The sequence below is a fragment of the Thamnophis sirtalis genome, unplaced genomic scaffold (assembly GCF_051295495.1).
Source record: "Thamnophis sirtalis isolate CommonGarterSnake01/CBP01778 unplaced genomic scaffold, rThaSir2_p1.2 scaffold_1, whole genome shotgun sequence".
Classification (NCBI taxonomy): Eukaryota; Metazoa; Chordata; class Lepidosauria; order Squamata; family Natricidae; genus Thamnophis; species Thamnophis sirtalis.
The window spans coordinates 44,073,991-44,100,948 of NW_028261381.1; the positions used below are offsets into that span (position 1 = coordinate 44,073,991).

Genomic DNA, 26,958 nt, shown 5'->3' on the forward strand with positions numbered 1-26,958 from the left:
TTTGAGTCAAGTTATTCATTGTGTGTCTAATGTAGTCCCAGTATTCTAAGAATATTGAATCACAGTTTGAAACCCTCAGATTAAAATGCTTGATTTGACATGATAATGTGTGTGTTTTCAAAGCTCCTAGGGGCAGTAGACTGTATCTCTGCAATTAAAGCCCATTAGAAGAGGCTTGAAAAACAAACTCACTTCTCAAATTTGTTTTTTTTAAAGAGTTCAGGTTTGCCTGTCACATGTATTCTACTTTCCTATGTAAAGCAAACTTGATCAGATTTGACAAGGACGCGTGAAGAGGCTATGATTTGATTCAGGTTTGTGATCAGAGATTCAATGACAACCAAAATTGGTTTGAACCATTTTGATATTCAAGATTCTATTAAAAAGATTTGTCTATTTGTCTACAATGGGAAAATTACAAAATGCCTGAAACTGTCTTTCTTTTGGGGAAAGTTTAGGCAACTTTAAAATTTCAGTGGGATACCTTCAGAAGTTTTACCACAAGACATTCTTGAAGTATGCTCCTTTAACAGGGATGAGAAAAGGATAACAAAACAGTCTCTAGGTCTGTGATGGCGAACCTATGGCGCGCATGCCTGAAGTGGCATGTGGAGCCATGTCGCATAGCACATTTTGTCAGCTTCCAATTTTGAGTATCACCAGTTCCTCTTCTGGGTTTCGGGCATGCATGTGCAGTGCTGAAAACTGGAAGAGCTGGTATTTTGTTTTCTGGCATGAGCATGCGCGCTGGCCAGCTGATTGTCATTCGCGCATGCATGCCAGTAACTGGAAGACTAGCTGGCCGACACGCATGTGCGTGCCAGAAATCAGAAGTTCATTTTCCAGTGTGTGCATGCCCCCTGGGCAGCTCCTCTTTATGGTTGGGCGCCAAGGAGCGTGCATGCTCCCTTTTCAGCACTAGGTGCTGAAAAGTTTCTCCATCACTGCTCTAGGTTGTCTGGGTAGCTGTTGTAAGACAGCAGAATTATACAACAATGCCACAGAAGTAGGCAAGTCATACAAAAGTACTTTGAGCAAGAAAATAGATTTGCTGTCCCATATCTCCAAAAGCAGTAAAAATTTTGGGCAGTGCCTGTAAATGTTAGCCTGGCAACCATTCACTTCAATTTTCCCCAGTCGTGCAGGATTAAACAATTAGATTTGACTAAATCAGTAATTGCTTGCAATACAGACAGCATCTGACTATTGCATGCAATTTTAATATGTTTGGATCCTGCTTTCATTCCCATAGGGATCAAAACAAATCCTATATGTATTTCATCTACTACAACAAAGGAGGACACATTTATTCAGTAAAGGACATTTTGATATGATTATTTATGCATGACATTTACTTACTTACATGACTTATTTGGTTACCTGTGTCATATGATGACTTCATTAAAAATATAGCTAAAAAGAAAAATACCTTTGTCTTGAAGGCATTCAAGAGGATCCCTCTAACAAATTTCCCTCTATGTCAAGAGAGAAATTCAGCATATCTGAGAGCTTGAGGAAAGAATTGGTGGAGTGCTAAGTGTAGAAGAATGAAGATCAGTGGGCAGGAGTCTGCAGTTGTAATATTTTGTGCAAGTGGCATGCTTACCTGATTGTCTGAAATTCATATATTCATTATTATATGAATTGTCCTAAGATTTGTGGAAAGGCATTTGGGAATAAAATATGATTAAAATGGTGCATCTTTTTTAAAAATACAATTTTGATCCTTTTTTTAGTGCCAAGTAAAAAGTTCAGAAAGTCATATAATGAATGTATTTGTTTATTTAGGTTTCTGTGTCATTCGAGTAAATCAGACTCTGAGAAGTATACAGTTTTTATGTTTTATAATAATTGTTACAATGGTTAATATTAAGATAATGTAAATATAACCCCAAAGATGTATAAAACAATTCAGTCTAAAGTCATATTCCCACTTTTAACTAAATAATAAATCATAGCTGCTTTATATTGAATGGCCCTTCTGAAGGGCCAGCTCTTCACTGCTGCATGAAATATTAAGTGGGAAGGAGCCGTCGCTATCTCTAGAGGCAGACTGTTCTAGAGAGCCATCACAAAGATTGTTTGCCATCATATTTCTGGGGTCAACATGCCTCTCCGAGCTTGCAGTCCACTTTTTTTTCGAAGACCTCACTGAAGTGGCAGATTCCACCATCAGCATGCAGTCTCAAAAGATACTCAGATCATAAGCCATATAGGATTTTAAAGTTAACAATCAGCACCTTGATTGTCCCCCACAAGCCAACCAGCAGTCAATTTAGTTCCTACCCTTAGATATATCATGTAGGCAAATCTGGCTTGCTCATTTTGAACCAGTTATAACTTTTTAATGATCTTTTAGGGCAATGTCATGTAGAGTAAGCTGCAATAGTCAAATGTGAAATGACGAGAGGATTCCAAGTGTGTGGTAACTAGCCCCTATTCCAAGAACAGCTACAACTAGAGTGCAAAATGGACTAGTGGTGGGATTAAAAAATTTTCACTACCGGTTGTGGGCGTGGCTTGGTGGGCATGGCATGGCTTGGTGGGTGTGGCTTGGTGGGTGTGGCAGGGGAAGGATACTGCAAAATCCCCATTTCCAGCCAATCAGCTGGGACCCAGGAGGCAGAAAATAGATGGGGGCAGGGCCAGTCAGAGATGGTATTTACTGGTTCTCCAAACTACTCAAAATTTCTGCTACTGGTTCTTCAGAACTGGTCAGAATCTGCTGAATACCACCCTGAAATGGACTTGTGCAACAATCTTCCTGGCAATGGCCTCTACTTACTTTTCCTGTGACTCCAAGAAAATCCCAAAATATGACCGAGCATTGATGATAGAGCATAATCTTATCAAAAATGAATGTTGGGGTGCCGCCTAAATCTATGGCTTTAGTCATAGTTGAACAGAGATAATTGAGAACTGTTCTCAGTAGTCTTTGAGAAGTTCTGAGGACTTGCATTAGTCCTTGAACAGTAGAGGAAGATGCTTCCTGGGAAACTACTTGTGAGAAGGATTTGAGAGTCCTTGTCCACTGCAAATTAAACTAACTCAGTAATGTGATGCAACTGTTTAAAAAAGAATGCTATCTTGGAGCGTACTAATAAAACGTAAGAATCTAGATCATGGGAAGTAATTATTCGACTCTACTCATATCAGACCCCTATGGGTATACTGTGTCCACCCTAATTCAAAAAAGGACAATGACAAATTGTTGTAGGTTCGGAGAAAAGTTAGCAAGATGATGAAGTGCATAGAAATCAAGCTTTAGAAGGAATGTTTTAATTTTTGGGGTATATTAAGCCTAAAAAAGAGAATATAATTATGGGGAGATATTGAAAAGTTAAATATAAAAGAGAGAATGGATTTATTCTATATAGTTCCAGAGATCAGGACCAGAACTAATAGGTTAAAATTACAAAGGGGTGGAAGGAGTGGGTTCATGATAGGTATCAGGAAAAACTATATCAGCTGTCAGCCAGTGGAAAGTATGCCACAAGGAAACATTAGAGGTCTTCAAAGAAAGACTGGATGATTATGTGTTAGAATTTTCTAGTGATGTTGCACTGACCAGGGATTGGATTAGATGACTGCTAAAATTTATATTTTGATTCTATTATTTCAATCTCCTGTAATTAGTATTATCTCTCTTGGTTTTGTGTCAACATAGTTTTGCAAGTCCATAGAACAGTTAACTTTTTGATTATTTGCTATTTGTTTGTGACATTTTTGTTTGCTTTGTGTCTTTAAGTCAATGTTGAATCCTGCCAATTGTCTAAATTAGTACTTGAGGTTTTCTTGGCAAGATTTAAAAAATGGTTTGCCCTTGTCACCTTCCTAGGCTGAGAGGGAGTGACTGGGCCAAGTTGGCTTTGGGTCTAAGATGTGAATAGAATTCCTGGTCTCCTGGTTTCTAACCCAATGCATTAACCACTATATCAAACTGGCTCTCAAATGGCATGGATTTGGATCATCATGATATCAATAGACTTGCTTTGGGTTTTCAACATAGAACCCACTTGTAGAATACTTTAGATATTTTTATAATTAAAATTTCAGTATTCTCCACCTTACAACCTTTTAAGTGTCCCAGTGCAAAGTCTGAAAATTAAACATTAATACATTAAAAATGTATGCAGAAAGTTACTACTTCACAATTTGGTCATATTCAAACACATTTCTTCTCCCTTTGTGAAAACAGCACCTGCCATTCATTGTGCAGGAGCATTAGACAGTTTGGAAATAGTAGGTTCTCTGCCACTTAAATGTGATTTTATGTTTATAAAATCTTTTATAAAATTATAGGCTGTTTATAAACCAGTCTTTCAAATGAGGCTGTAATTCTTGATCTAGGCACAATGGCGATTTATGAAACAATTATTAGGATATTTTTTTTGTCCAACAAAGGGATACCACAAGTGCTGCTCTTGTTTGATCTTTATTGTATAGTTTCCATGGCAACCCTTGGCAAATAACATCTCAGTACACCTAGGAAAGTATTGAGATATATTTACTAATAAGATACAATGTACGATAAGATTAATACATTTCATAATACATCTCAATAAGTGCGCAGTGTAGAATAAAAACGATCTCTCTTCAAAATGTGCATGGAATTGAAGGTATTTTTAAAAAATCTGGCAGTGTCCTTTTGTCTTTCTGTCTGATCAGGGAATTTTTGTCTTTAATTTTTTTGATAGGTTATCTCTGATTTTCCCTAAAATGTAAAGTATTGTGGCAGAAAGCTTGGAAATATGATGGAGTAGCCAACAATAGCATCATTGTGTATAAAAGGAAAATATCTGTAGGCTAAACACACAAACACAGAGAGAAACAACATAGAGGGCAGCTCCCTCCCTAGAGATACCCTTGTGAGAATTAAGCATGGTTGCAAAATACTGTCTATTGGAAGAGAAGTAATTATTGATGCTAGCAAGACTTCCCACTGATATTTAATATTTTCTGATTTAAACAGTGTATAACCAACCAAATAGAATATTATTTTATATTATTGCTTTGTTCTTGCAACCAAGTCTTGCCTTTCTCTCTATCTCTATTTCTAACCACACACACACACACACACACACACACACACACACACACACACACACACACATATTCATACATTCTGTTTTCCATATTTTTCAATAGAAGATACCTTTTAAGAATAATAATAATGTAGTAAAAATATTTAAAATAGTTTTGTTCTGCTTTTGTACCTAAAAAGCCTTAATGAAAAACAATGCATTTATTGCACAACAGATAATAAATGAACACTGGTATTATATAATTTAATTCTGTTTTCAATTAAACCAACTTTAATTTTTGCCTTGGCTCCACTTATATTTTTCTATTTATCCCGGTTGCATATTTAGCCGACTTGTGCTGAAAGCCAAAATTGTACATCCCTACCATATGGAGTCTTCCTTGCAACCAGCATCCGTGAGACTTTATGAAAAAATAGAATGTAAAATCTGCTTACAAAACCATTTTTTCCTCCTTTCTATTTTTGCTCCTTTTTCGGTCACTTGGTTTATCAAGTGTAGCAAACCATGGAATATTCATGAGTGCTGTATAACCATTGTTAGAAACAAATGCAGCCTTTTTCGAGGTTTACAATGAAAAGAAAACAAGTTAAATATAACAGAAATATTTACATATTTGAGACAAAAACAAATCTTTCATCACTTTTATCTGATAGAAATCAACTGCTAAAGCCAGCTTGCTTTAAATGGTTAAGGCACCAGGCTAGAAAACAGATGGTGAGTTTTAGTCTCACCTGGGTGACTTTGGGCCAGTCATTCAATTTCAGTCCAATCTTCCTCATAGGGTTGTTGTTATGGGGAAAATAGAAGGAGAAAGAAAGATTAGGTATATTCTTTGCCCCACCCCCAAGTTCGCCCATGCTCCATTTCCCATTCGTTGAATCCCAATAGGCTTTTTCTCACTCCCAGTGAGTCCTTCCAGGCCTTTGGCCTAATTCCCACCCCACCCGGGCCAAACACCTTTCTCCTCCTCTGACCTTTTGAAGAGCTCCAAGGCTTTCATAATGGATTGCTTCATTGCATAGCCTCGTGGCATGATTCTGGAAGCATTCGTCATGTTTTCAGAAGCTAAATTTCATTTTGGTACAGTCACCATTTGCCGAATTGTGCCATGTGGCCAGGTAATAAAGCAATTCATTTTGCTGCTTTAACGTGATTTGCACAGTGCTGCAGAAGATTTATGCAGCATTCAGAAACTTCTGCAGTGCTATGCAGACCTTGTTAAGGCAGCAAAATGAAGCAGTTTGTCTGGCCTGCCCTCCTTCCCCAATATGAGGTACGGAGAACTTCAAAAGGTAAGTGTGGTGGGTGATGGATGTGTGGGTTCTGGACAGGTGGGATGGGGGAGAGGTATGGGGGAGTGCTGCAGCAATCCTGTGATCAGTCCTAAAGGTGAATGACCACATGCTGCAGCCATTGTAATTTTGAAACAGAGTCATATATCTTTTTTTGCATCTATTGTTTGTTAAACAATCTGTTGTATCTCAAGGGCCATCTGTAATAAAGTTGGTTATAAATAAATAAACAAACACATCAGTCGATAAATATTAGGTTAACCTAACTTCCATGTCAATCCTTTGTAAAGCTTTAAACTTGAATCTTCAGGTGCTCCAGGAACTTTGTGTTTTTTAGCCCCAGAATTCATAAGTCTTCTGTCCCTCATGGTTATTAAATAGTTGTTAGCAAACTTGGCTTCCATGATTGACTTCGCTTCTTGGAAGCTAACTGGGAAGGGTGCAAATAATAATCACATGACCACAAGATGCTGCAACAATCGCAATCCAAGCACTTTGCCCCTTGTTTGTAGGGGGTGGTACAATGGTTGCAACTTCACTTTTTGCGAGACCGTTATAACTTCAAACTGTCATTAAACAAACCATCATAAGTTAAGGACTATCTTTATATTGATTTGATGCTGTATGATATTCAAAGTCGATGTACTGATGCAGGTAAACAGTAGGGCTAATAAAGGCATATTTACACGAAAGTATTTAAAGAAATATATGTCATAGACCCAAGCACATAGACAAAATGTATATATTATTTAAATATGCAATGTTAATAAATTTATTTTAAATAAAAAAAATTTCTCATTATGGTAGTGTTTAAATGTTAATCCTCTGGTTGTAATTCAGCACTGCTGTTCTAATTAAAATAGTCTAGTGAAGCAATGAACAATACGAGTCGATGGATTTGTTGCCCTGTTTAATGATTTTCAGAAGCAATATCAAGAAGATATGTGGCACCAGAGAGGAAAGGTCCTGAGGGATAGGGCAGCAGATGGCTAGGATTATTTTATTCATTTACCACTATATTAAAGTATGTCTCATCATTTTTGGAAGGTGAATTAATTTCGAAAAGTAATAATTCACTCCTAGGCTCTTGTACTGTTTCCAGAGAGTGTGGACAGATCCTGTTGTCATTATATTCTCATCTCTGCATTGGACCCTTTGGCTGTTATCAAATCTTTGGATGAGAGGCTCCTTTAAACTCTCCAGAACTTCATGACCTTACTCCTACTCAGTCTCAGTCTGTTCATTTTCCAAAGTGGAATAAAAAGAGGACCGATTTAATTTTGGTGCGTGTGTAAAATACCTGTGAGATATTTGCAGAGAGAGTTAGGAAAAGCAAGCAGGTGTTGCAGTCAGCAGCTCTGATGCAGAAGTATTAATAATAGTTCATTGAACGTGTTCTGGTGTATGTTTGTTTGTTTGACAGTCTTTGTGCCAGAAACCTGAATTCTCTTTCTTTTTGTGTTCTCTTTTCTTCCTCTTCTTCGTTCAATCCTTGGTTTGCACCTCATGAAGCTGCAAATTGGTAATAATATTTTGATCACCAAACGTGAAGGGGTCATGTAGCAGTATTTTTTAACACAATTGATGGAAAAATCAGAGTACCTTTGCGTTAGATGGAATTAGTAGGAAAGCATAAATTTAGACAGCTGTCGGGAGTGTGTGATTTGGCACAAAATGTTTCTCTCCCCATTCCCCACAGCCTTCTGTTCCAAAGTGGCTAAAGCGCCGTTGTCTGGCTGGCAGAAAGAAAGTGATAGGGAACCAATTCTTTCTTCCCAGTTTTTGAGGCTTGGATCTGCTGCTCTCTACAGCTTCCAAGATCTCAGATCTGTTTTGCTGCAACTGCTGGCTCTGAATATGAATTATTTCTTCTCTCTGTGTGTAGAGTGTATGTGTGTGTGTGTAGGCAAAGATCAATTTTCTTGCTTCCTCCAGAGGCAGAGAGATGTGTTCTATTGAAATATTCATCTGAAAGACCATCTCTCTCTCTCTCTCGTCCCCCTCCTCCCATGCCTGAAGTCAAGTCTTTATCAAGCTAGCTAGGTTGTGTGTGGCACCAGCTAGGAAGGTTGTAGAAAACAAGGCATCTCGCTTTCCAGGAAGATTGGGTGTTTCCTTTCAGACAGCTGTTAAAATTTATAGCATTCTCCTCATAGTTGTTTAGCTTAAAAGTTAGTTTTTGTTTTATATTATTAATCCTTATTTCTTTTTTAGAGATTTACCAAAATAAATAAAATACAAAGATAACTCATGGGGGAGAAAAATCACGCAGTGCTAAATAATAATTAAGAAAGAATGCTAGCCCTGATTTATAACTAAAATAAATGAAACAGAAAAAAAGCCTTCACAGACTAACAAAATGTAATCAGTTACAACAGTAAAAATCTAAGATAATGTCTTAAATGCCACTGCTTTACAAAAATTCTTGCAGTACTATATTATCATGAAAAACAAAAATTTGGAAAGATGTCACCTAATAATATTTCTGTATCACTTTAAAATATCATAAAATCTATGCCAAAGAAGAACATATTACTTCATAATTTGATTAGTTGAAAATATTGCCTTTTTCAGAAGGATAAATTACCCATTTTCAAAACCAATCTTTAGAGCAACATAATTTTTTCCATTTCTGCAGTGTAATTCTTTTTGCCACCTATCACACCCTCTACAACCATTATCAATGCCTCTTTGGAGAGGACATAATTCTTGCCATAATGTTAAGTTGTTATTATTTTCCAAACCCTGTGTGACACAGAACTAGGATTTATTGAACAATACCAGAATTATCTGGTATTGCTTATCTGGTCCAACTATCAAGAGAAGGCCTGATTCCAGTGATTCCCACTTATGGAATAAGTACCTCCTGGAGATACAGATTCATTCATTCAGTTTGTAAAGCAGCCTATTTAACAAGTGAGTCTGGATGTCAACAGCTCTTACTCTGCTGAGGTTTTGTAAAGAAACCAAAGCAATCCCCCCCCCCAGCATAAATTTGGGCTTTAAATAGACAAAATAGTTTAAGGATACCTAGGGTATTTGCTGGTAATTGTTTGTAATTGTTTTCCATTTTTATTTTACCTTTGTATCCTACCCAGGTCTGCCAGAATGAGGCAGTTTATATATGTTATAAAACCAATCAGTCAACCTTAGCACACTTTGATTCAGAACTATTCCATCTGTAAGTTTATTATTTGAATTATGTGGCAAAATGGCATAGAATGTTTCCCTTTTCTTTTTCAGGATGACTTTCTATACAGTGTTTCAATTTTAAGTGGAATCCTTTGTACTACTTTAGCAGTGATCAAATTTATGTTGGGGAAGGTGCTTACAAGCAGAGCATTGTTAACAGATGGTAAGTAGCAAACAGTAATTTCTTTCTTGATATTATTAAATCAAAGGCTAGTGAAGTAGAGGTAAGTGAAGGTTCTTTGTGATTGGATGAAATTACAGAGAGGAGACTTGGTTAATGTATGTATAACAGATTTGGTTAACTTTTCTGAGTTGACTGCGCCCTTTGTTCTCTAACCTGTTCGAAAAATGAATGAAATTAGAAGCAAACATTATGCACAGAAGTAATTCAGGTTCTACCTGATCCTGTTGCTTGTTGCTCTGAAATTATGATTGTGATTATGATTAAAGCCACTAACAGTTTATCTAAATAAATAAGTACAGGGAAAAATAAACTTTGAAGTGGAATAGCCAGATAAAATGTTTCAATGAGTCATTCAATCCAATGAAAACAATGTACCAAACTTTATTGTTGAATTTGACAATCGACATGAAAACAATGTACCAAAAATTATTGTCAAATTTGACAATCGAAATGACTTTTCACACTCAACATTTGGCCAGAATATAGACATTTTAAAAAATCCCTAAGCATCTACATTTTACTAGATTCAATAATAATTGTCCATCTGCATTTTGCCTGGAATTGCTGTTTGTCTTTTGCTTATTGTTGTTTTTCAGACTTCAGGAATACTGCATAGACTGTATCACTCTTAAATCATGTTAATGTGTGCAATGATGGGATTGTTAGAAATCTGTCTTTTACTATTTCAACTGATACAACAGACTTATACACACACTTTTCCTTAATCAGGAACTAAACTAACCTTCACTTTTAAAATTAAAATGCTTTTAAAATAGGACTTGGATAAAAAAGCCCTTAGCACAAATTTAAAAACTGGGTTCTTTACCTACAAATTATAACAATATTTATGGTTTGGAAGTGAATTATGTTTAGATAAGTTTGGCAGCCAATACATTTTATAAATAAACAAATAAAATTAGTAACAGCAGCAATAGAACAATCCTTCAAAAATAATATCGCATCTATGATTTTATAAAGATCACGGAATTTTCTCCATGTTGCCAACATCATTTATTGTTTCTCGGCAACAATGACTAATAGTTCTCACTGGGAATGTTAATTCTGGTGACATTATCTTTTTTCCTATGCAAATTTTTGAAAGAACATCAACTGATGTATCTCTTGTGAAAAATAGAAAGATGTGTTTTCTCTGCGTGACACATTAAGGTAGAATCCTATTTTTACTCATCTGAGAGAAACAACCTTTGAACTCAGTGAGACTTATGTCTGAGGTTAACAGGGATAATTTCACTCTTACTTTACTGTGTCTCTCAGGCATATATAAAGCAAGTCCATATGGTAGGCTTTTAATTTTTTTTTTACAATGTGTGATCTTTAACCAGGTAGTAGCATAATTGAATGCATAAAGAGAATTCCAAACAATATGGACAAGAGTAATCATATTTATGAAGTGTCCAGTAAGTTTCCTACTTCAAATGAAAGTTAATCTGTGAAACAAGTTGTAATCCAATAACAAATTTTAACACACAAGTTGTTTAGAAATAAATTTCAAAATAATTTAATTCAGATGCCACAACCATTATCTCACAGGTCTGTTGTATCAATTTTAATACTATACATAACAACAACAACAACAACAATAATACAACAGAGTGGTCAATCCCTAGAATGGTCTACCTGACTCCATTGTTACATCCTCTAACCCTCACAGCTTCAACCTTAAACTGTCTTCTGTGGCCCTCACCCCATTTCTGAGAGATCCATAAAGGGGGCGTGCATAAGTGCATCAGCATGCCTATTGTCCTTGTACTACTGTCCCCATTTATTTGTATTCATTTCTTTCATTCATATCCATGCTATCTTGTAGTTGACAAAACTAATAAATACAAATAAATACAAATTACATTGTTGGGTTAGGTCCTGATGTATAGAGATTCAGATACCTACTGATATTTGGGCAGATAGCAGTGTCTGAAACTTGACATTCATCAGACATACCAAGTTGAGCATCAATATTTAATCACTACTGTTAGACCACAGAACCTGAAAAATACACCTTTGGCACTATGGGCATCTTCACTGAATTCTCTAAGAGAAATGCAAATTGAAATACTTCCCACCAGATGACCATGCTCCCGTACTAGAAGGGAGACTCCTTTCCAAGGTGAAGGTGATCTTATGTCAGGACGCTTCAGTTGGAATTTCCTTTATGTCAACTTACAGAAGATGCTCCTATTTGCAAGGCCAGACAAGAATGGCCAACAGCTCATAGATTTGAAAGGGCAGGAAGACAGTTCTATGATTAGACAGTTGAGACTGTTGTCTACACAAGGCTTCATTCTCCTGTGCGCTGCTTGGAGAGTCCAAGCATGGGTTAATTCTGTCTGACTGCCCTGGATTGAAATGAAGATCTTTAGCCAAGCCTCCTGCACCGGCAGCTCAGATTTTCAATTCAGTCGAAGCCCGTGGACATGTTATAACGTGGTTCCTATTAATAACCTTGATTGAACTCTCCAAACTAGCTCTTTCCCATTTCTATTACAGTATTCAGGTCAGTGAGCGTTTTAAAAAACTTTTCTCTTGTCAGCTGCATCGATCTGCAAGCCGACGTGTCCTGGACTTCGCTTGGGTGCGCACAGCTGTCAGGTGGCTAAGGGCGACGAGGGGGGGGTCAGAGTGCCAACGCCTCCCTCGTTTTGGTGTCTTCTGGGTGCAGCGGCAGTGGTTTAGCTCACGTTCTCGCCCATTGCATCAGAAGCATTTCAGAAGCCTTCCGACTGGCTTTCTTGTTGCGATGGCCATTTCCAGTTAACGTGAAGGTGGTAGCCATTTTAAATTCAGAGGTTTCCCACCTTTCAGCGTGGTGGCCATTTTGTGGCCACTAATTGCATCGCATCGGACAGAGTCGGAGCCAAATTGCCGCTCCTCCTCCTGTTGCCGCCCGACTGTCCTTGCCTTAGCAGAGTTGTGCGGGTCTCTCCGTCCAGCCATCCGGCGGGTTTCCTTCCCCGCTAATAGTGAGGCTTGTTCCTCAGAGTGCCTGCAGCAGTTTTTGACCACTCCTGGCCATACTTCTGCTTTGCCACCTGGGAAGTGCTGGGAGCAGTTGGGTTCGTGCCTCATGGACTTGGCCCACCAGCACTGCCTGTCTCCACTCTCCTTCCTCTGGACTATTTGCATCCTTGGTCTCCAGGTGGTGAGTGCAGCGCATCTGCCTAGTCAAGGATCCTACACAGTTCCTACCATGGCAGAAAGAACCCCCGATGAGGCAGACCATCCAGTTCCCTCAGCAAGTGGGGCGGTCATTAGGCAGGCCAGCAAGGCAGCCTCAGAGGCCCTTAGCAGATACCATCAGGCTGGGGGGAGGAAACAGGTCAGTGGCCAGAACAAGGTGGCCATTAGGTGCCAAAAGGCGCTTGAAAAGCAGTTTGAAAAGGCTCAATGCACAGTCACATCAACTACTGGACCTCCCATAAGGGATTCACCCCAGGAGCCACCCCCTGTTGCCACTGAACAATCCATTGCAGACAATGAGGATGAGGAACAGCACATTTCCTGTGATGTTTCCATAGCATCTGCAGAGTCCCCCAGGCCTTTGTTGTAAGATAATGCTGACCTATTCCAGTGTTCACTTGAGGCAGAGGAGGATCTCCCACCAGTAATGCCCCTGGCTCCTCAGCTGCCCTTACCCCAGGCCGCAAAAAGGGTCCTCCCAGTAGAGGATCAAGGCACGGCCTTGTTTGCAGAAATACAAGAGGTTATAACTAAGGCCATTTCCCAGGGCATTGCAGAAGGGCTCAAGCAAAAGTCCAAGCGGGCCCGCAAGTCTAGCTCCTCTGCTACTCAGCCCCGGGACACCACCCATAGGGCTTCTCCCCTGCACTCTGGATAGCGAAGATTCTGCCGTAGATGAGGATGTTCTGCCTGAGCAGGAATTCTCTGGAGATGAGGGTGCGGACCCAGACAAACCTGCCTTTACTGGTTTATTGAACCAAATTTTCTTCAAGACTATCATTAAGAAGGGCAAGATGGCTACCCGCTTAGGAGTTTCTGTACCTGAGCAAGCCACCTCTGAAACAGTCGAGCACGGGGAGGGTCTCTTTGATGAGCCCGTGGTTGCTCAGGAAATAGTTCCAGTCCCCAAATTGTTTCTGAATGTTGTACAGTGCCAATGGGCCCAGCCTGGCCCCCTGGCCATGCCTAGCAGTAGCAACAGGAAACTTTATATGGTGGATGCTTCCTTGGAGGATCTTCTAAAACTACCTCAGGTGGATCCACCGGTGCAGGCTCTTACTTCCTTTTCCTTCCTGCCACCCGACCTTTTAGAAGGTTTGAATGCGGAGGACAAGAGGCCAGAAAAAGCATGTCATAGGACACATCAGGCAGCGGCTTGGGCCATTAAGACGGCCACCTTGGCTTCCTTTATGTCTTCTGTGGCTCCACCGCCTTGCCGCCAAGCTCCCTGCAAGTGACACTAAGATGAGACAGGAACTTAACAAGCTTATGACGGCAGCTGAATACACAGCAATGCCACCCTTAACTCTGTTAAATTTGCATCAAGTGCCTTAGTTTCCAATGTAACCACATGCAGACTATTATGGTTGTGTCACTGGAACGCCGATATGAGGTCCAAATGGAAATTGGCCTCAGCTCCCTTTAAGGGGCCTTGGACCCGGTTCTTGTTGAGTACAAAGATAAAAAGAAGGTTATGCCCTCTGTTTCCAAAATGGCGGAGTGCAAAGGCTCCGAATACTTTAGGAAACAGTCCTTTCATTCCTTTGAGGCCTCTACCAGTTCCGGATAGTTCAACCATCCATATGCGCAGGGTCCCGATTGGTCCCAGGACCGACAGTCATTTCATGATAGGGGCCACCACCAATCCTTCTCCAAGCACCCATACCGTGGGGGTTCCGGCTCTAGGCTGTTCCGTTGCTATAAGTGACGCCAGAAGACAGCTCCCATCGGAGGTCGCCTGCAGCTATTCTAGGCGAGATGGGAGCAGACCATGTCAGACCAGTGGGTTCTCCAAACCATCCAACTGGTTCTGACCCTGGAGTTCATCTCCCCTCCCACTGTCCCACTCCCTCCTCCCCTGCCAAATGGTCGCTAATGGAGCAGGAGATTCGGCACCTTCAGGAGCAATATAGCAATAGCAATAGCAGTAGACTTATATACCGCTTCATAGGCCTTTCAGGCCTCTCTAAGCGGTTTACAGAGAGTCAGCATATTGCCCCCAACAATCTGGGTCCTCATTTTACCCACCTCGGAAGGATGGAAGGCTGAGTCAACCCTGAGCCGGTGAGATTTGAACCGCTGACCTGCTGATCTAGCAGTAGCCTGCAGTGCTGCATTTAACCACTGCGCCACCTTGGCTCAGGAGATACAGGCCATAGAATTAGTGCCAGTGGGAAACGAAGGGTCAGGTTTCTACTCCATCCTGTTCCTGGTCTCAAAGAACTCAGGAGGATGGAGGGGGATATTAGAATCTAAAGAAGTTAAATTACCATCTGGTGTACAAACGCTTCAAGATGCAGTCCCTCCAGTCAATTCTGGGCTGCATCAGGCCGGGAGATCTGTTAACTTCAATAGATCTCCGGGAAGCGTACCTCCACATCCCAATCCGAAAGGCCCATTGCAAGTTCCTGAGGTTTTTTTACGCAGGCAAGCACTATTAGTACAGGGCACTGCCATTTGGCCTGTCATTGGCCCCATGACATTTACAAAGATTCTGGCAGTGGTAGTTGCATCCCTGATGTCATGCCCAATTCGACTTCAAGCGTACCTAGACGACATTCTCATTCAATCGTTGTCCTCCCAGCAAGCAGTCAGGGACCTCCGGTTGACGATGAGGGTTCTGCAAGATCACGGCTTCTCCGTCAATCTGGACAAGAGCTACCTCACTCCCACCACCAGGTTGCAGCATCTCGGCGCAATAATAGCCTCTGTCAGTTGCCAGCTCGCCTTGTCCCAGGAGTGAATCTCCAGCATCAGGAAACTGGTACTCCAGCTGTGGACTTCATGGTCAGCGCCCATTGTTCAGTTATCGACGCTCCTCGGCAAAATGATTTCTTGCCTGTCAATAGTGCTATGGGTGAGGTTGCATTCGAGACAACTGAGTGGTGTCTTCTGCGCCACCAAACGGCCAAGAAAAGCAACTCCCCCACTCCGATTCCAGGTCCACTCAATGTCCAGCAGTCCTTCCAGTAGTGGCTTTTTCCAGCACTGACCAAAGGCAGTGTCTTCCGCGAACTGGATTGCCTCACCATCACAACAGACGCCAGCCTATTTGGATGGGGAGCCCACCTCAGCAATCAGATCGCACAAGACAAGTGGTTCGTCAGCGATCTCAAGCACAGCATAAACTGGCTGGAGCTAAAAGCAGCGAGGCTAGCTCTTCTACATTTCCAGGTGACAATCCAAGGTCACCATGTAATGTTGCTCACGGACAATGTGGTCACCAAGGCACATGTAAACCGCTAAGGGGGCACCTACTCCAAGTCATTGATGGCAGAGGCAAAATGTCTGGGGAAGTGGGTGGAGAAACATCTGTCATCCCTTCAAGCAGAACACATTTCTGGAGTGAGCAATGTCCAGGCGGATTGGCTGAGCAGGGCTATGATTGACCATTCAGAGTGGTGCCTACATCCGGACCTCTTCCACAAGATCATGCAGAGGTTCAGTCACCCGTCCGTTGATCTTTTTGCCACTCCAGAGAACTCCCATCTCCCTTGCTTCTTCTCCAGGTTCCGGTCTCCAGTCAAGGCCTTGCCTTGCCATTATGCATTCCCGCCTCTCCCACTCCTTCCCAACTGGAGGAATAGGCGGAGGTGATCCTAGTGGCACCATTCTGGCCCAACGGACTTGGTTCGCCAACCTGGTGAGTCTCTCCATTGCCAAACCATGAAGGATTCATCTGGAGGAGGTCTCTCTCAACCACACCTGGAGCCTCAGTAGTTGCAGTTAGCCATCTGGTACTTGAGAGGGACCTCCTAGAAAGAGACAGACTTTCCACTAAGGTCATTCAAACTATTCAAACCCCTCGGCGACCATCGACTACCAAGATCTACAATGCCACCTGGGCTGCTTTCGCCAGGGGGTGCACTAAAAAGACCATTGATCCCACTTCTGCCACCATCCCACAGATTTTGGACTTTTTACAGGAGGGGTTGGACCAAGGACCAGCAGCGAACATGCTCCGATGTCAGGTGGCAGTGCTGTCTATGGTAATGGTCTACAACAACCACTTCTCCCTTGCTTGTCACCCCAGGGTTCGCAGTTTCCTCAAAGAGGCCACCAATTTACAACCTGTTGTCCATTGTTATCCCTCTTAGGAGTTGAACATGGTCTTGAGGGCACTAATCGGCCCTCCATTTGAGCCCCTTCAATCCTGTGACCTGAAACACCTGACTTTCAAAATGGTTTACCTCAGCGCGAAGGATCTTGGAACTGGCGGCCCTGTCTGTCAGGGAGGACCTATGTATCATACATCCCGACAGGGTCGTGCTCCACCTGCATCCCTCATTTATACCTAAGGTCAACACCTGGTTTCATCAGAGCCAAGAAGTCATCCTTCCAGACTTTTGCCCGCATCTGAGACACCCTAGGGAGCGCAGATAGCACAAACTAGATGTGCACAGGACAATCCGCAAGTACATCAAGTGCACGACGTCGCTCCAACGGTCTGAATCACTCTTCGTATCATTTCAACCTGCCTCTATGGGGCGCAAGGTCACCTCTGCTACCATCAGCCGATGGTTACATGTCTGCATCGTCCTTGCCTACCAGCTCCAATCTACACATTTGCCACGTCACATCACAGCCCATTCTACAAGGAGCGCAGCATCTACAGCAGCCTGGGTGACTCAAACGCCCATTGATGAAATCTGCAGGGCGGCAACGTGGGCATTGCCATCCCAATTTGTTCAGAACTATAAGTTAGATAGGTTCACGTCGGCAGATGCAGCATTTGGGAGACGAGTTCTTCAGGGCATTCATTTGGCTGGAGAGACCATTAACGCAAGTGCTCACGGCCCTAGTGACATTTAGCTTGGGTATGTCCCATGCTTGGACTCTCCAAGCAGCGCACAGGAGAAGTAGGATTGACTTACCTGAGCGGTCTTCTCTGTGTGTTGCGGGAGAATCCAACCCCACCCTGAGGTCTCTCCCAGCGTTATTGCCATTGGCTTTCCTTAGTCCACATGTTTCCTTAGACTCTCAGCGGGCCAGCTGACAATTTATGGTGTTGTTTTGTGGCTTTAAGACTAACCATTGACTTGATCTTGTAACAGACTTTCTGGAACCACTTTTTGAACAGACTACTGGTCCACGCCTTCATCAAAAATCTGAGGTGCCAGTGCAGGAGGGATGGCTAAAGATCTTCAATTCAGTCCAGGGCAGTCAGACAGAATTAACCCATGCTTGGACTCTCCCGCAGCGCACAGAGAAGACTGTTCAGGTAAGCCAACGCTACTTCTGGTGTTCCACAGTAAATTTGGCCTAACCCTGTCAAATCTGTGAAGCTTTTGCTGCTAATGAATTTGTGGCAGGTTTCTGGAGATGTGAATTCAAGTCTTTTCTGATGTCTTTAGGGAAGTAAGATCTATTCAATTGATACTTTTTCTATTATTCTGGCTCCCTGATGGTGTCTAGCATATTATACAAGAAGAGCATGTCTTCTTGCTTAATTAAATGTATAAATCTTATTCCCGCTCTCCCACTCAGCTGGGGCAAAGTATAATGAAAAATAAATTGAGGCTGATCAGAAAACAAAATATTGAGAATTAGCATTAGAATTTAGAGGGTGATGCCACATTATAGAGTAAAAAATCCAACTGTGTCTTTATAGCATGTTAAAAACTGACCAGTGAAGGAGCCAGTCTTACTTTAAGACTGTTCTAGAGCTGGTGGCTGCGGGCCAGATGGGTCACGCTCAGTCCACGCCCAGGCCAGATCTTTGGAGGGGGGAAATGTCACGAAAAGTTACGTGAGAGAGGGGGGGGAGGGAGAGGACGGGAGAGGGAGGGAGGGAGAGGGAGAAACAGAGAGAGAGGAGGGGGGCTGGACCATCCGTCATCCCTCAGATGGAGAGTCAACAGCCCCAAGCCTGGAGGTGGTTGATGAAAAGGGGAGAAACAGCTGGGTCCAATGCCTGACATGCAGCAGAATGCAGTGGAAAGTCGTGGGCTGATCCTGGGGAAGGAAGAGCAACTTGCTGCTAGCAAGGCCCACCCTAGTTCTGGAGATAAAAAGCAGATGGCGGACATGAATAGATGTGGCAAACAACTATTCATCTTCTGGCCCAACTTGTTTGCCTGTGAGAGAAACATTTTGCCTGGGCTGCTGCCATTCCTAATATAGGAATCTTTGGAGTTCACGTCAGAAAGTTTGTCATGTTTGGGAAGCTGGGTCAGAACAGATTTCATGTACAAAGGGCTCCCTGGGGTAGTTTCAAAGAGAGTTCCTCTTTGAGGGGTGGTACAGAAATGTGAAATAAATACAAATAATCATAGACAGATATGGAGAAAGAATCAGACTGAAAGAGTGATTCAGCCCATAAAGTTCTTGCAATAGATATGGATTTATTACTATCAACCCTGCTGGAGCTTTCAGCAGTATTTGATTATCCCTCAATTAACAAAATTTAGGAGTGGGAGATGGTGGTTGGAGACAGAGTTGAAATTTAGAGTCTGGTTGTGTAGGTACGGCCTGAAAAGTCTGTTTCTGAAATGGATGCCATGTTGGACATGAGCAGCTGCAAACATTCATTTATCTGATTTAAACAGATTCTCCCAAGTGCCGTAGAGCCATAGGCATTACTACAAAATATATAATATAATATTAGAAAATCCTTTTCTGACGTGAATTTCTATTTAATTTGACTATTGGCAAAAACTATGGATCTGGTTAATAAGAGTTGCCTTATAACATATAAAAGAATAGAAGTGGGACACATATTCTGTTGTTTTTAAGTACAGTTCTACATGGAAAAATCTAATTTAGTAAATAGAAATAAACCCTCTTGACATTCCTGTTAGACTCTTTATTAATACTGTAGCATCTCCCTATTTTCTGAGCTTAGAGCAAACAGACTTCTGGTTTTTGCAAATAGCCGAGAATGTTCCTTTTCTTCCTTTAATTATATGCTTGTGATAATTGCACTGCTGCTATTTTTCCCCATTAACAAAATTAAGGAGGGAACTGTGTAATTAGTCTGCTGTCTATGTGTTTAACCTATTTTAGTTAAATATAGCTAAACCCAGATTTCTCTAATTTTGCATCATTAGATTGAATAGAATAGAATCTGGAAAATGAAGATCTCACTCACAAGACATTAAAAATAGGGTAATCTCTGTGTACAAAATTCTTAATTTTAATTTAAAGTCTCTTTTGAGTTAAGCTCAGCTCCTGGTGATTACATACTGGTAGATATGTTGAAAAAGTTGCTTTCACTTTGATTGCTGTGAAGTTTTGTGTTGTTTGTAAATAGATGGCACATATATAAGTTTGAGATGGCACATGTATAATTTCAAGATGATGTTGGGGCGGTCTGAGAATGATTATCGTAGCAAATAAGTCCCCATGAATAAGCTACTCAGTCTATCTGGGATATACTACTAGTTTCAATAAGGTTTTAATTCTGTCTTTATAGAATTATCATTTTCAGTTGCTTCTGGAGAAATGCATTTAAAATGTCCGTGAAATCCACAAAGACCATTAAACATGTCAATTAAGCTATTCAGTAAGCCTAGTTAACATATGGGGAGATACTGATGAGATATAGCCTATTCAGATTTGTACTGGAGAAGAACATCTCTGAATATGTAAATACTGAAGGTGGGGCCAACAGATGGAATGTTGGTAATTTTAGAGGATTTTTATTGTAATCACTTGCCTTAAACCAAAGGGCAAGAATGAGGGCCGAGAGAGAGAGAGAGAGAGAGAGAGAGAGAGAGAGAGAGAGAGAGAGAGAGAGGGAGGGAGAGAGAGTGAGTCAGTCATAGTGGGGAGAGGTGATACCTGAGAGTGTCAAAGGAATTAATCATGCATATAACAGAGTCACTTAGGCAGTGAGGTTGGTGGTGTTTAAATTTAATAAATAATAAATATCAGATTGTGGCTAATCTGGGTTTATGGATGTGGGGCAGAGATGTGATCAGGCTGACATCTTATGGCCAGAAGTTGAAGAACGGCTGAAATATCACCATTATTTTCAGTTTTATTTTTTGAGAGCTCTGTTGTTATTAGTCACTGCCTACCATTTCCCCAATGGGGGAATTTGGTGGAGTATTGAATTCCTCATGAACTCTGATGGAGCTCTTGGGTGCAATTATCACCATTGGAGAATCCCTCTGGTGTCTCTTGAGAATCCAAAAGCACAAATTAAAACCCTCCCCCTTCTCCTTCTCTCTTTCTCTCTCCTTTACACCCCCCCCCCCCGGAATCATTGTATATTCAATGTGCCCATTTGTTACCTGTTCGGCCATATATGGCTCTCTATCCTGCTGGTTAAAACTTGTATGTGTTGTTTGAATTTGAATTGCTGTGTGTGAGAACTGACTAATTTAACAGTTCTAGGCTGCAGAGGGATAGAATCAAGATCACATGAAGTGTTAATACCACTTTATCATGCCTCGGTAAGACCACACTTGGAATACTGTATTCAGTTTTGGTTGCCATGATGTAAAAAAGATGTTGAGATTCTAGAAAGAGTGCAGAGAAGAACAAAAAAGAGGATTAGGGGATTGGAAGCTAAAACATATAAAGAATGGTTGCTGGAATTAGGTAGGTCTAGTTTGATGAAAAGAAGGACTAGGGATAACATGATAGCAGTGTCCCAATATCTCAGGGGTTGCCACAAAAAAGCGGGAGTCAAGCTATTCTCCAAAGCACCTGACAGTAGGACAAAGAAACAATGGGTATAGAAACAGAGAACTAAGGAGAAATTTCCTGACAGAACAATTAATCAGTGGAACAACTTGCCTCCAGAAGTTGTAAATGCTCTAACGGTGGAAATTTTAAAGAAGAGAATAGACAACCATTTGTCTGAAGTGGTGCAGGGTTTCCTGCATAGGCAGGGGGTTGGACTAGAAGGCCTCGAGGTCCCTTCCAACCATTTATTCTATTCTATATTCTATTCTATATTCTATTCTATATTCTATTCTATATTCTATTCTATATTCTATTCTATATTCTATTCTATATTCTATTCTATATTCTATTCTATATTCTATTCTATATTCTATTCTATATTCTATTCTATATTCTATTCTATATTCTATTCTATATTCTATTCTATATTCTATTCTATATTCTATTCTATATTCTATTCTATTCTATATTCTATTCTATATTCTATTCTATATTCTATTCTATATTTGATTGTGTGGTGGGGTGAATTAGGAGCATCTTGTTAGGAATGGGATGGAGGTTTATTGGAAGATTTTGAATGGTTTTTATCAGATTTTAGTAATAATTTATGTCTGGAACTCTGCACTTTGATATGGCCCAAGTGCAATAAAGTAAACTAGAACATCGGAAGATGGAAGAAAGAGAATTGATTAAAAAAAAATCACAAAAGAGCAAACTTTGGGTTGTCAGTAGCCTTTCTGTCAATAATGAGTTCAAGCAATTATTTTATAAACACTGATGAAATATAAAACCCTGCTAGCCTTTCCTTTTTGCCGCACCATGTTTCTGCTATTGGGGCTGTGTGTTTTCTAACCCCCATCTACCGCCAGCATGAATGTGCTGTTTGTTTGTTTTACAAAACTGAATAGACTTTCCTTGGCAGCAAGCTTCATTTTCCTCCTCTGCCATATTTGCATAGCTGTCATGATGTCCCTGCAGGATTGGATCTACTGCAGTTAGTGAAGTTAGGGCTCCAGCTTCTAGAAAGCAGATGGTAGGTATTAATTCAAAAGCAATCCACAGAATTTGATACTGCCCTGCCTTAAAGACCCAGAACTTAACTCTAGTGCAGCAGCACTGATGAAATAAATGATTTTGTCTTATTTTGGTGTGCAACTGGCTATTTAAAAAACAAGACTTCCAATTCCATAGACTTGCACAGATGGCCGTATTAAGGCAGCAGTTGCGAAGGATGAGGACAGTCAAAGGGTTAATAGGAAACTCATTGTATGAATTGGGACAACAAAGATTTATGATATGGTGGATTAGATTTCTGAGCTGTAAAAATCCTCTGAAGTGGTCTTTGGTAAGTCACAGGCTATATTTTAAAGCTTTGGGGAGTTGTAATTCTGCTAGCCGGTACCGGGGATCTGAAATCAGGCAAAACAGTGTACAAATCTTGCATCCATTGACATTGGCTATTTCTTGAATTCCCTGTTCTTGCTAGGAGGGCCTAATCTTAATTTATTTCATTGTAGGTTTCAACTCTCTGGTAGGAGGAATTATGGGCTTTTCCATCCTCCTGAGTGCAGAGGTTTTTAAGCACAATGCTTCTGTTTGGTACCTGGATGGAAGTATAGGAGTTCTGATTGGACTTATAATATTTGCCTATGGTGCCAAGTGAGTGAAACCTTTTTTTTAAATAAATCATTTTACATTTGCGTTTGAATGTTGCTCCATGATTGTGGTAAGAAGGCGTCTCTCCCATGTGCCATTTATTCAATGCTGCATATATATTTTTAATTACTGTGACTTATTATATTCTTACTATAAAGCTATAGTGATTGAAATGTATTGTTCTATTACCAATAGAACAGAATATTTGTATCTCAAGGTTGAACTGTGGGAGCCTCTCTGAAGTTTGGTGATTTTCTTTGCAGACGATTCATTACCCAGCAAAGTAACATTATCAGAGATGTTGCCGAACTGGATAAATAGCAGAAATTGTGGAATAGGAATCATATGATGCAAACTGCATGGAAATTTATATAAAATGTTTTATAGATGTCATTTTTCACCAACAAGGTTGGCAAAGATCTTTAAAGACATGTCCGTGAAGTGTTGGAAGTGCAATCAGACACCTGGTTTGTAATATCATATGTAGTGGACATGGCCAAAGGCAAAAAAAACATTTGATGAAAATACACACATGGTTTGAAAAAATGATAAAGCAACATATAGATCTAAAACCAGAAATAATTTTGTTGGGCATTTTATCCTAAAAGTATGATAAAGACTACATATTTTATTTTATATGTGCTAACTGCAGCTACAATCGTATTTGCACAACAATGAAAAAATGAAGAGATCCCTACAGAGGAAAATGTAATTAAAAAATATTAGAATGTGCAGAAATGGATTAACACTTAAAATTAAGGAAAAGGAAGAAACTGAATACTTTTTGACATGGGACTTATTCTATCAATGGTTAGCTAATAAAAACAGAAGTTAGAAACATGGAAATATAAGAAAAGGACTAATGTTATAACATTTGTTAAAATCGATGAGTAAATATTATTACAGAATTAATACCAATGCAATGAACATTGTTGTAAACACCTTGATTATTATTTCCTAAAATTATTTGTACCCAGACAACGTACTGTTTAACTGAAAATGGAATTTTTATGTTATAAAATAATAATTAAAAAAAGAGATGATACTGCCAAGTTAGATAATGGATAATGTCACTAATGTAACATCATTGATGATGTTGCCTAGTTAGGTAATGAAATAAATGTCTGCATGGAAAAAAAATAACCAAAGCTCAGAGAGCACCAAAGACCTCTCATTAGTTTCCTGTTTTGGGGATACACATGTACCGATTAGGAGAAATCTTTAAAACATGCAGAAATTTATGGCTGGATCTTTGCAATATATAATTGTTGCCCTTGATCTGGGCTTGTTTTTATTTTCAGGCTGCTTTTGGATATGGTACCCCGTATACGGCAAACACGTCATTATGAAATGTTTGAATGAAGGCAACCCAGCTATTGGACTGAATACATTTTACAGGATTTGAAAACATCCTACATCCTGGCAAGTGGGGCCAGTCCTACTTGCAAGATTGAATTTTGCTGTTATTCATATTATTTTTGCATCATCATTCAAGGGGAAACCAATCTGTACAAATAGGCAAATACATGCACTGCTTAGATCTCTGCAATTGCATTTGGTATACACCCCCCCAAATCCAGCAAGCTGCAAAAAAAATGAATAAGACTTCTAATCCTTTTTGCTACATGTTTAAATGATCAGGCCTCTCAAGTCACTTGACAGCTGCCCATTTAAAGGGGCCAAATTAAGAAGAGTCCCAGTCTGACTCTGACTGTTTAGAGACAAACAGATACCACGGAGCTTGAGTTTTCCCAGAAAAAGGGACTAATCTTTTAGTTCTGTTACTCCTAAAATTCACAATGGATGAAGGGCAGCACCTCATTAGTGTCTTGTCAAGTCAAGGGTGTTTTTACACATGGTTACCAACAGATCAGACTTGCTATTTTTATTGATTCAGTATTAAAAATATGAAGTATTTTCTTCCTACGAGATGCCACAGTTTCAATAAAAGGTGCAATTCCCCCTTCAGCTGCTCAATATCCCAAATTTTAGGACATGATTTAATTGCATAGTTTTTATTAAATTATTTAAAATATGTCTCTCTCCTTTTTCCCATTCCCTCTCTCTCTCTGTGTCTCTCTGTCTCTCTCTCTGTATATATATATATATATATATATATATATATATATATATATATATATATATATATATATATATATATATATATATATATATATATATATATATATATATATATATATATATATATATATATAATCAACACATATTAAGCTGCACAGTCAAAATAAGCACAAAGTATTCATGTACAGTTAAAAGCCAAAAAAGGATTGAGGTTTAATGTGTTGATTTATAGTATGCACTTATGTAGCAGTATGTCTAGCAAAAACACGGGTGTCCTGTGGAAATCATGGTTCCATTCTGACAGTAATGTAGACTCTTTCTAACTATGAAGAGTTAGGCTTTTCTATAGATATTCACTTGCTCACTCATTTTATGTTGTTTAACATTTGGGTTACAGAATCCATTTCTCATCTTGTATAATATATAAAATGTTTCTTGTTTTATAAAGGACCTATAACTAACCTTTAAAAAAGTGGTGTATATAATACATTAAATTGAAAGTCTTCCTGTACAGAAGCACCTCCCATAGACAGGTTATTTCTGTAATTTTTTTGTAGGTGGAATGTTTTAGCACAAATTTAACATATGGTTAAGTAAATTATGTTCTGAAGTTTACTGCTTAATCCACATGCGTTATTAGCTCCACTAGTTTGAAAATGGTGCATTTGTAAAGAGGACAAAGTAATTTTATATCTGGCAAAAAGTGTAAAGTTTATTGGAAGTATGTATATTGGTGTGGAATAATCATTTGCAGAGGGACATCAAATTTGCAGTTGACATCTTTAATAACACCCCCTACTGTCATTTACTGGTTTCTTGCTTCTATATGCCATGTTGCGGTGAATGTATTTTTGTGGAAATGCAAATAGAAACTGATAGAAGGAATATTTATTTCATTTCATTTCATTGAATCGGATGCAATTCAATCTCAATTACCTGTTTGAAGGTGTTTCCATAGGAATATTAATCTTTCCAGTACACTTCATCACCTTGGACAAAAAGTGTCCAGCCTTGTGGTAATGTTTTTTATTCCATGCAGTCTTCTGAAATAAATGAATTGAACATGATCCAAAACCAGTATGTATCTTGACGTGGTCATAGAAATAACTTTTTGCAGAGGGGCAGTTAAGCTAACAGCTCATTAATTTACTGAGTTTTCCAGAGGGATTGGTGGCTGGATTAAATCCTCTGGCAACTTAAGTGCTAACAAATGTATTACTACATGAAAGGCGTTTTTGTGTATTTTGACAAAGCAAGTCATGATCCACCAAACGTTTATGGAGTATAGTACGCTATATATAGCATAGGTTACAGCATCACTAATCCTTTGCCTTAGTATGGATGACTACATGGCCATTTAAAACTTTCACAAATCTTCTATGAACTGAGATTCAATAATATTGTTCATGATGATGTAAGGGATAAAAACATAAAGGTAAAGGTTTTCCCTGCCCAGTCATGTCCAAGATTAAGGTGCAGTGCTCATCTCCATTTCTTAGCTGAGAAAGCCAACATTTCCATGGTCATGTGGCCAGCATGATCATATACTGCGGCATATGAAACACATGTTACCTTCAGGTCTCTAACTGAACTGTCAATTTTCATGTGGCCAGCATGATCATATACTGCGGCATATGAAACACATGTTACCTTCAGGTCTCTAACCTGAACTGTCAAT

At 39.8% G+C, this 26,958-nt stretch overlaps 1 protein-coding gene across 1 annotated transcript in view; it reads left to right on the plus strand.

The window, feature by feature from the left end:
• Nucleotides 1-25,265, plus strand: part of TMEM163 (transmembrane protein 163) — a 90,537-nt gene extending 65,272 nt beyond the window's left edge. The window contains exons 6-8 of the mRNA XM_087711878.1: nt 9,581-9,692; nt 23,060-23,201; nt 24,500-25,265. Of these exons, the coding sequence (XP_087568004.1) occupies nt 9,581-9,692; nt 23,060-23,201; nt 24,500-24,560 (315 nt within the window). The 3' untranslated portion in view covers nt 24,561-25,265. The remainder of the gene's footprint in view (nt 1-9,580; nt 9,693-23,059; nt 23,202-24,499) is intronic.
• Nucleotides 25,266-26,958: the final 1,693 nt, after the last annotated feature.